This window comes from Podarcis raffonei, chromosome 10 (genome assembly GCF_027172205.1).
Source record: "Podarcis raffonei isolate rPodRaf1 chromosome 10, rPodRaf1.pri, whole genome shotgun sequence".
Lineage (NCBI taxonomy): Eukaryota > Metazoa > Chordata > Lepidosauria > Squamata > Lacertidae > Podarcis > Podarcis raffonei.
The window spans coordinates 51120286-51131176 of record NC_070611.1 but is presented as its reverse complement, the minus strand read 5'-3'; the positions used below and the strand labels follow the sequence as shown (position 1 = coordinate 51131176).

Below are 10891 nucleotides of genomic sequence, written 5' to 3'. Positions count from 1 at the left end.
ACTTAAATACAGTGGTACCTCGGGTTACATACACTTCAGGTTACATATGCTTCAGGTTACAGACTCCGCTAACCCAGAAATAGTGTTCAGGTTAAGAACTTTGCTTCAGGATGAGAACAGAAATCGTGCTCCGCCGCACGGCAGCACCAGGAGGCCCCATTAGCTAAAGTGGTGCTTCAGGTTAAGAACAGTTTCAGGTTAAGAACAGACCTCCGGAATGAATTAAGTACTTAACCCGAGGTACCACTGTATAAACAAGTATAGCATTGCAGTCTCAGATAAGTAAAATGCAAAGAGGTGATTTGCAAAGTTCAAGGTTAACTATTTTTCCACAGCATCTGAGGTAAGTGTCACCAGGTTACTCAAGCAAGAATTCCATGTTATCTGTAAATTAAATGTAATTTTCTTTACATGAAATATAAATAATGACACTTTGCAGTGACTTTCTTGCATTCTGTTTATTTGTCAGTTTTGAGACCTCTCTAGAAAATCACTTCCAGAATGTCAATAAAATTCAAACAATGACTTTGCAAATCATGCTTATTGTGGAATAGAGCAGCCATCACTGTTACTTCATGAGAGGATGGCAATAGTGTTTTCAAAATCTAACCATCCAGCAGATCAAGTACGGGAACACTTTAATGTAAACAGAAAACAGCAGCGCCAGAAGGGGGAAAATAACCAGTGCTGGTCCTGCTGAAATCATCCTAATCTGTACCCAAACAGAGGTAACTTTGTAGCTTTCCCACCCATCTGCAATGTGCATGTGCGAACAGCAGCCCATGAGATGAGGAGTTAACAATTCCCCCTTCTACATAGTAAGCCAGTTCACACATAAAGCAAAGTCAAACCATGGTGAGAACACGTAAGTATTGCCAGGGAGGAGACTGCCAACGCTATGTCTCTACTCCTGCTGTGAGCTAAACCATGGTTTGGCTTAGCACGTCACCTGAACCTAGGATCGTGCTTTGTCTCCTTTAGACAATCCATGAGCTGTGAACCCAAGAATGAACCCCGGTTACAGACTGTTGTTTATGTGAAGCGAGACAAACCACAAGCTTGTGTACAGACAACACTAAGCCATACCCAGGTTTAGCTCACAACAGCAGGGAGGAAGGAGTGAAGTGGCTTCAATCTCCTCTCTGGAACCCACATTTTTGTGGTAAGTGGTTTAGCTTTGCATTTTATGCGCACAGCTAACTGACATGCTCCTTTGCAGTTTTAAAGAGTAATCTAAAGTTTTACTCACTGAAAAGTAGCAAGACTGCTGGGTAAGTTCTCCAGCTTGCTGCTTTAAGAGGAAGTGTTCCTTATCTTCTGAATGACCAGATGCAGTGGAAGACAGGGCTTACGTACCTCGAATGGTTGCATACCTCTCATTTCTCTAGTGCTAGGATACAATCTGTCCATGCCAAAGCAATTACAGCTTCTATAGCATCTTGATGCCGATTCATGAGGGACATCAAGGGAAAGTTGGCTTCTCTTCAAGGAATATCAAATTTTCTCTAACAAAGTTTTCCAACTGAGCTGTAATCAGGGATTCCAGTAGACATACATACACAGACAACCTGCTGCACCAAGTGAATCATGGGCAACACAGCTTGTGCAAACCTACCACCCCTCATTCAACAGAACCGCCATGCTAGTGCACATATGGGAGCAACTGTTTGATCATAGACTTTTAAAGTAGAGTACCTGTGACAGTAGTCATGCCACATAGATGAATGATATTGTTCAGGCTTTATTGCAACTCACAGTGCAAAAAAAGATTCCCTTTCTATCTCCAATAGTACAGATTGGTACATTATAAAGGAGATCAAACAACTCAAGTCAGGAGAAAAATACAAAAACAACCAAGTGAGAACAGTAGTATTTGTACTTGGTCTTCACCAGAAAAAGCCCCCTTGCAGATTGGTGGCTATCAAATCAACATTGGTCAGAATCTCACCATGAAGGGCACAGATAATTTATTAAGAGTGAAGAATATTCTGAACAAGGTTGCTTTTAGATTCTGCTAAAATAAATTCACCCAATTTTAGATACCACTCTAGAAACGAAGGGCTATGTGTCTTGATTTAGCTCCCCTTAGCAAAGAGAGCCCCTCACCCCCAGGCACAAACTTACTTTAATGAGTTCTAACATAGAGTCTGTGTCAGTTTGTTTTCTAGATGGAAACAACCTTCAGAGGTCTTCAGCAAGAACAGTGCTGGCCAGTTCAGGGAAAGACTTCCTTAGCCTTTGATCACTGCTATGGGTCTCAGTTTAATGGCTTTCTTGCTAATGCCAGCTGCATGGCAGGTGTTAACCACATCTGTCACATTCTTGTAAGATTCAGGTGCCTGGGATAAATGAGATGTAAAATGAGAGTTAAGAATATGTTTTGAGGTCTTTTTCTAATATTAATATTAATAATAATACTATGAATTTCTATTCCACATCATTCAAAAAGCTACCAGGCAGCTTGCAATACTCAAGGCTCTCAATACATGCATACATTCATAAGATTAATACAATGTTAGAATAAAAATCATTTTATTCTTTTGTACTGTTTTATTGTTGTTAGCCGCCCTGAGCCCGGCTTCGGCTGGGGAGGGCGGGATATAATTAAAATTTATTATTATTATTATTATTATTATTATTATTATTATTAATTTCAAAAATCATCTAAGCAAAATCACTTAGGCTTTCCTTGATACAAGGTCAGAAATCTCAGATAAACTCTCCAAAATGTGTGCTTAAAAGAGGAATGTCTTTCTTTGATTTCTCAAGACTTGGATTAAGGCGAGGTTCTTAAAGAATAATTAAGCAAGATTGGTGCTACCACTGAAAAGGCCCTTCTTCCTCCTACAGTAACTCCCTCAAAAAAAGGGGGGGGGCTTTCACCAGATCCCATATTACCAAGCTTAAAAAGACAGGAGAGCGCCTATTTCCCACCCCCACCCCCCATTATTCAGTTTATGAAGGACTATATTAAGTCCTTTTGAACAGGTGTACTGTAAACCACCCTGTGATTCTCTGATGAAGGGTGGTATAGAAATGTAGTAGTAGTACTGGTAGTAGTAATAACAATAATTTTCAACAAGCTTCCCTCAATCTTTAGGGGAAAAATGTTTTTTGGGCATCAGAAGAAATAACTGAAATGAAATGTACAACATTCGCTTGCCTTTCAGACTCTATTAAGTGATACAAAAGGAATGTTCTGAACAGTGACATGGGACACTGGATGTTCCCAAATGAGGGAGGGGGAGAGAAGAGGAAACCATTTTAGCCTGGAAGAGGTTTAAGGTTCCTAGAATGGCAGAGTCCAATAAAGTGTTGTGTCACCTTGTTGCTGGCAGACGTTAATACTTCACCAGGAGAGGAAGCGCACCCCAGAAGTAAATTCCCACAAAGAAGTTTATAAATCACTTACTTCTTCCATAACCAGTTTGGGGGATGCAACCCGGATTGCAATCCCCATGTCCGCCAGCTTGTCCAATACGTCCTGGAAATCCAAGTTGCGCCGAGATTTTGCACGTGACAATGCACGGCCCTAAAAACGACAATCACTGTTTCAGTTACTGCCATATACTTGGGGGAAACGCCCCCAAGAGCCGCACACACTCTCTGCGAGCTCTTTAAAGGGAGCGCTGAGCAGAGCCTGGGACACATACATTTTTAGGAGGGAAAGTGCGTCTTATGGAGCAAAAAATATGGTAAATGTGAAGCGAGGGAGCAGTTGAGTAAGAGCAGTGATGGGCAAAGTAAATCTGGATCTACCAGTAAATCACTGGGTGTTGGAAATCTACTTGCTAAATCTACTGCCTGACTCCCAGCTATTGTTCTCCTGCTGGAAGTATTTCATTGGAAACATATGGGTTCTGCACAAGGCTCCAGTTGATGGAACTTGGGGTTCTGGTAATAAACAAAATATATCCCACTAGATGGAAGGCTGCCCATCCCCAAGCTAGATGAAAGTTGAAAGTTGCTTTGTTACTCACCGCTCCATGGCAGGTGGTACCAAAGGTTTCAGTCATGCCTTGTTCGGTACCAGTAAGGACATAGCTACAAGTTCCCATTGTTCCACCAATCAGGACAGGCTGGCCAGTTAGCTGCAGAGGCAAAAGAAGGGTGCAGAATCAAGATGACACGTCTCCTCAAGCTGTAAGCATATGCTGTTCAGCAAGGGTCCACTGAAGGTCACTACTGATCCACTCAGGGTCAAGCTTCCATAGTGAATCAAGGAAATGTCAGACAGGAGACATGCAAAATTTGACCAATCGGGATGTTTTGATTGCAATATAGCAGTACAGCAGACATTGAGAAATATAAGTCTTGACAGCTAGAAGGTTGCATGGTTGCATGAAAAGGAATAAGGTAGAAAAGTGCACCAACACAATTGTAGGAACATGAGCTGTTAGGTGTGGAAGTCCACGAGGCGTAACAAATATACTATTTGCAGGACCTGTTGGCATTGGTAAGAAAGAAAAGGGCAACAAATTCATACCTGGTAATCAACCGCAATGAGGGGGTGGTGAGGAGGGAAAGCTCTGGTTGTTCCTTTCCGGTGCACCAGCAGGGTCCGTTCTTTTCCATCTACCACATGCTGCTCTACTTTGGCAATGTTGTGAGATACATCATAGATCACATGCAGATCCAGATCATCAGGGGTGGTATTGAAGACTTTAGCAAAAGCCTAGAAAACATTATAGACATAAGGAGAAGTCCTCTGAATTAAAAAAAATAAATTTTAGAGCTGTTAAGAGCCCAAATCATCTGATGAACATATAACTTATGGCTGTTACCATGATGACAGTGGTGGAACCACACCTCCAGCATCTACTCTCCGCAGTGCCCTCACACTGTTCTACTGAACGTAACTCAGCAGTTTAAAGTTCAAGGGGAAAGTCCATTTTCCTCCCAAGAAAGACAAAACTCATTAATGGGGCCCAGCCCCGTTCATACATCCTGTTTATGAGGAAAATGACAAGGCACTGCGCCACCAATCCATAAACCAGTTAAGCCAATCTCTTCCTACCAACATGGAATGATATGGATTAACTTCTGGAACAAAATAATTTAATCGTTCCAGAAATGTTACCCATGTGTCAATCAATCAGAATGCAGCTGAATAGATCCCACTGGGGCTTAAAGAGACAGAAGTGGACAAGTTCATGCTCTTTCTTCTCACCTGTCTGGTGAGGAAAGTCATGGAAGAACGATTGACCCATGCATAGTTTCCAGCTGCTGCCATTCCCTTCAAGTAGTCCTGTCCCTCCTGGGAAGCAATCCTGGCACATGCCAGCTGGCGGTCGTTCACTATGATCTTGTCTCGTTTCATAGCTTTTTCCATAGCCACTAGGGCATCTGTAAAAGGGGTGGGTGGTGGGGAAGAGAGACAAAAAGCAAATTCAATGTAGGTCTCCATTAAGCCCATCTGAACTAGCACACCCAGAAACTGGCCATATCTGAGGCTTCCACAAATGCCAATGACATGCATGAAGACTGGGAGGAAATAATGCATAAAGCAGTAACTGGAGTCTGTGGATACCTGCAAGAAGGGGGGAAAGTTTCAAGGGCAAAGAAGAAGAAAGGAAGAAAAAGCCTAGATACCTGTAGCTACTTGGTGGCCAAGGCCTCTGCTGCCACTGTGGATCATCACACAAACTTGGCCCTTGTGGTCTATGCCCATCTTCTTGGCAGCATATTCGTTAAAAATTTCATCTACAACCTGGATCTCAGCATAATGGTTTCCTGCTCCCAAAGTCCCCAGCTGTCGAATAAAACAAGAAAGCTTAGCAGATACTGAAATGGGAAGCAAAATGGAAGACAACTGGTTTCCCTTAGAAAGGTTGAGGCAATGGCCTCCCAGTCTTTGATGCCATGTGGCATCTCGCTAGAGGAAGAGATACTGCTGAGAGCAAAGGTTTCAGCTATAAGCCTGAAATCTACCTGAGTGTTACAGTTTACTGAACTGTAAAATATTTGCCTCAGTTTAGAACTGTGGGAATATAAATTTCCTTGTTGTGTTCACACTAGAAAGCCCATGTAGTCAATGCCCAGTGCTTATCTTCATCTGCAGCCAGACACCTCTGCAAAGCTCAAACCCAGGACATTGATGCCATGGCCTCCATTGATCAGGTGCTAAGGAAGGGTTACTGTATCTGTACATGGAAGTTTATTTTTTAGCTATTATTCTCCTACTTGATATTTCTTGTTGCTGTTTGTTTCATAGGTTCATCGTATATTGGACAATGCAAAAATTGTCCAATTTTTTTACATGGCAGCTCAGAGATGAGGAACTTACTGCCTTCAGATTATTGTGGGACTCTTAACTCCCATCAGCTCTAGCCAGCATGGCCAGGGATGAAGGGAATTACATTTCAACAGGATCTGGAGCAGCATAGGTTTCACATCCTTGGCCTAACAAAGCAGCATGCCAAGACATTGGTTTTCAGGAAATTCCTTGAGCTTACTCAGAATTGAATGATACGTGAACATAGATTCTGCCCTCCCTGGCTACCAGCAAATCCAGCACCTTTAGTCAGTGTAAGTTGTTTTAAACTGTTTTTAATATTGTGTCTTAATTGCTGTAACCCCCTGTGGGATATTGGGATTGTGAGAGTAACAGCAATAATAATAATCCTCTCATCAAGACTTATTTTTTCCTTGCATATTCTCACTCTGCTGAAATGTACCCAAGAAGTTAGCATGAAGTTCTAAGTAGTAATGCAACATCATCTCAGAAGACCAATTACCTGGGGCAAACCCCTTTTCTTAGCCCTCGCAGAGACTTTATTTGGATCAGCTTGCAGCATCCTCCCGTATTCTTCACAGTGCTCTTTATCCTCAGCCCAGGCATAGCCTTCTCGGAGGGACCAATCTACCCCCATCTCCAGTGCCTCCTCTAAATCCCTGGGGCAACACAGAGAGAGAGAGAGACTGACTTCTAGTAATTGACACAACTGATTGCTATTGTTGTACTGATTAAATAAGAAAAACAATCCTGAACTTTTGTAGATATCCAGATTTTTTTGGTTGCTCTCAGTTAAATCATTTCAGACTGCTGACTGTGGATTCTTACTGTGAATTGCTATATACATTGCGATTCTGGTTAAGGAGTGCTATTTTTAAAAAAACAATTAAAAAAATACAGGACCGAATTAACAATGACACGTGGATCTGTATTTCCTACTACAACATGGCTAGATACCTGACTGTTAAGGTACATTGAGGGCTTATTAAATTTATACATTGCTTCCCACACAAAAAGACAAGGTTGGAGGGAGGACACCCTTCCAGTATGGAGATGCTGCTGGAGAAAGGATCGTTAACACTTACTTGGCGTTCATAGGAATGACACCCTTGGACCCCACACCAACAGGAATGTGGTCAAACATGGCCTGAGCAAGCTGTTCCTTCACAGGTTGGACATCACTCTCATCAAGATTGGTGCGCAAGAGCCGTACGCCACAGTTAATGTCGAATCCGACACCACCTGCATGAGTAAAATAAATACAAATGCACCCTTCAAAATTCATACATGCAATTGCAGAACCGACTCATCACCACAATCAAATGTTCTTCAAGAGAAGTTATAGTTAAATATTTTTCAGCAAATGTCCCCTGACTTGGACAAGTAAAAACATCAACCCCTCAGTTTTGTTTGTCAGAAGGAACACAACTAACCTGCACTGGTTTGGAAGGCACAGATTACAAAAAGATAGCACTTCATGGAACTTCTGCTCAAGGAGCCTGAATATGCAGAATTCCTAAGGGTTATCTTATTATTAAAAACAAATATACCCTTCTTACTCTAAAACAAGCATTCCTAAATTGTATTTGTTTTAAGTTTGCTTCAGGGTGGGTGTCTTCATTGCTACAATACATTACAGTTAATAGTGTCCTAGGCATGGATTTCAGAGAGTCCAGTGAGACAATAACTAAGTTAATTGACAATTTACATATTCATCTGCAATGTACCTAAATCTGAATGAGTACAGTGGTACCTCCGGTTGTGGACGGGATCTGTTCCGGAGCTTCCGTTGGATCCCGAGTTTTCCGCAACTGGAGGGACTGCTTCTGTGTACGCATGCACATGCAGCAGTAGACGGCTTCTGTGAATGCGTGCACAGCAAAAACCCAGAATTATACTTCTGGATTTGCTGCTTACATATCCCGAAGTTTACGTAAGTGGAAGGATACGTAAGCAGAGGTACGACTGTACCGTGAAACACATTTTGTTTTCCCATCTGGTTTCGATAGATTGCATAGATCTGCAGAATAAGGGTTCTCTCCCTGCACAGAGAACATCACATTCAAACTGCTCATACCTGGTGATACCACTGCTTCTGGGTCATTCATATCAAAGGCAGCCATGTTACCAATGGCAAACCCATAGCCTGAGTGGACATCTGGAAGTCCTATAGATCTCTGAAATTCATTTTAAAAAATAAACAAAAGAAAGGCAATCAGTCATAAGATGTGAACAAATGATGATTCTATGACAGCATGGACTCAAGTTCTACTTGCCCTGCCACACAGTCACTGCAAAATGGGCATTTCTTTAAAAAAATCCTTTGATCCTAGCCAAAAACTCAGCAGATTCATGAAGGGCAGCTCACAAATGTAGAAATTGGCCAGAATAAGTTGCATGTAGGCCCCCTTCAAAAGTAAGTGGTGAATGTAAACAACTGTCATCTTGCCCTGGATTACTGGTGTTTAAATGTCAGGAAATTGTTGTGATGGGTCAATTTAATGAAGGCTGAATTATTTCAAATTTTTTTTGAATAATTAAGAGGGCAATGCTACAAATGCTGACAACACATATGGGGCTTCTATTTTGAAACAATGGGTCAACAGGATGTAGGGACAACTCTTTAAAATCACTCACATGAACAATGCCAGGCAGTGCAGCTACATTTCCGATTTGTTTCATGGCTGGGAGGAAGCCACCAGCTCCTAAAAAAGATGATTAGAAGCACAGTCATCCTCCTTTCATACAAATTTGTGGTTGATGACATCACACCATTACATCAACTTTCCTTTAAATTTGCATGACCATGTTACACAGGTGAAAACTTCACTGTGAAGCACATCTACTTAGAGCTGGCATAAGACAAGCTGTGACCAAGAACACAGATGTTTCAAAGCCAAGATTAAGGGGTATTTGGTTTCATTTCAGTGCAGTTAAGATCCCTTTTGACAGACCAGAAAGTACTATCTTAAATTAAGCATGCAAAATTATGCAGCATGTTCTACTTCTAAATGAAGCCTAAGTCTTAAAATAAGTTGTGTTTCACCATAGTCTGACAAGTGGCAGATTAATTATAGAGGGAACATTTTCATGAAGGCTCGTAATATTTTTCATCAATTAAGAATTGCTCTATGGTGCCTGAACATACAGGCAGTCCTAAACTCTAAATGCATTGGTTGAATCTATGTGAATTCTGGATTCATCAAAAGTGAATCTGGAGCTAGGATTCCACACACAACAAACCAGTGAGATTGGGTGACAACAACACATACTAACCTCCACCTCTGCATGCATTTCTTAACTCTTCAAACATTAACTTCTCTAAAGGATCGTTCACGTAGAAGACACCTTCCACCTACAGACAGAAGAATGAGGAAAAAGGGAAACAAAATGCATCAATTCTTATATAAGGGCAGTGACAAAGATTTACCATTCAAGCAGAAGCTGGAATGTAGCTGCATCTAAGCAGGCTACAAGGCTTAGCCACCAATTAGGGAAACTTTAGTCACTTCTAGTAAAGGTTTAGATGGACTAAAACTAGGAATATAATAAGCTTGGCTGAACACTTGTTACAGAAGCTGTTGAGTTTCAGTAAGAATTTCAGATATCTTGAATCATGGAACAAAAAGTATCTTCTGACCCATGAATGACACCAATGCTGTAGTTAGCAATCTTCAGTTAGAGATCAAAAGTGAGAACTTCCTTGAGCAGTCCTAGAGACCCTCATCTAGTTGTGAGAAAATGAGAGGTAGCTTCTCAGAAGTACTTGAAGCCCTAAACATTTCTAAAATGCAGTTTCCTTCTTATGGGGCAATCTGGGAAAGTCTGTATCTTGCCTCTAGGCCACAGAAGCAACCCAGACCACTTCTGAGAACATGAAGAAAGCCAAGACCCAAATAGTGATTGCTGGTAGCCCTTTTTAGCGCGGCAAGAATATAGCATCACCCAGCAGTGATGGAAACCTGCTTCAGATGGCATTTAATTTTTTTTTAATCATGCATATAAAATTTTACTTTCAAGCGGTTTTAAAACAGGTTGAATACCACATATCTCACTAGAGAAATGTTTCAGCAGTGTCAGACTTGTGCTTTAACGCTCTACATGCATAAGTAGCGCAATCATAATGCTACAGTACTAATAATCCGAACGTAGCATAAACTAACTTCAAACCGGGATTTAACACTTAATGTACTGAAGAATGATGTACGTCAGAAGGCATCCCTGCCCAACCAGGTACGGAAAGCAGCTGGCAATGCGGTACTTAAATCTTGAGGGAGCGGTACTCTGCATATGCGTAGGGGAAGTCTTAACTATTACTTCATTTAAGCAATAAGGCGAGCCTGGGGAGAGGGGGCTAACCACCGGCTCAGACTGAACACGCCCCTACGTGCCTGTCTACCCACAGACCCCCCCCCGTCCTCCGACCCACTCACGTTCATGTTGGGCACGAAGCCCTTCTTGATACGCCAGCAGTGCTTGTCCAGCTTGTCCAGGTACTGCAGCTCATCGTTGTAGCTTCGGCTCATGGCGGCGGCGGCGATTCCGATCGAGCTCCGCTCTCTGCCGTGGCTCCGTGTCACTGAATTCCGCCAACGGCGCGCACACGCTCCTCTTCAGCGCCGCTACGGAAGCCGAGGAGGCCGCGCGCAGCCTCCC

General features: G+C 42.2%; 1 protein-coding gene across 1 annotated transcript; it reads right to left on the bottom strand.

The window, feature by feature from the left end:
- Positions 1–2189: 2189 nt before the first annotated feature.
- On the bottom strand, positions 2190–10867 carry RTCB (RNA 2',3'-cyclic phosphate and 5'-OH ligase). The gene is made up of 12 exons (XM_053405170.1): positions 10669–10867; positions 9512–9590; positions 8873–8940; positions 8313–8412; positions 7321–7477; positions 6738–6894; positions 5593–5752; positions 5171–5346; positions 4487–4675; positions 3981–4091; positions 3413–3532; positions 2190–2339 (listed from the first exon to the last, which is right to left on the bottom strand). Exons 1-12 carry the CDS (start codon positions 10759–10761, stop codon positions 2232–2234), a joined length of 1518 nt encoding a protein of 505 aa, XP_053261145.1. The 5' UTR covers positions 10762–10867; the 3' UTR covers positions 2190–2231.
- Between the last annotated feature and the right edge of the window lie 24 nt (positions 10868–10891).

Excerpts from the sequence above, each read along its gene's own strand:
- RTCB (XM_053405170.1), bottom strand. The coding sequence starts at position 10,761 with ATGAGCCGAAGCTACAACGATGAGCTGCAGTACCTGGACAAGCTGGAC. Across the intron at positions 9,591-10,668 it reads GCTTCGTGCCCAACATGAAC|GTGGAAGGTGTCTTCTACGT; the intron begins GTGAGTGGGTCG and ends TTCTGTCTGTAG. Across the intron at positions 5,753-6,737 it reads AGAAAAGGGGTTTGCCCCAG|CTGGGGACTTTGGGAGCAGG; the intron begins GTAATTGGTCTT and ends TTTATTCGACAG.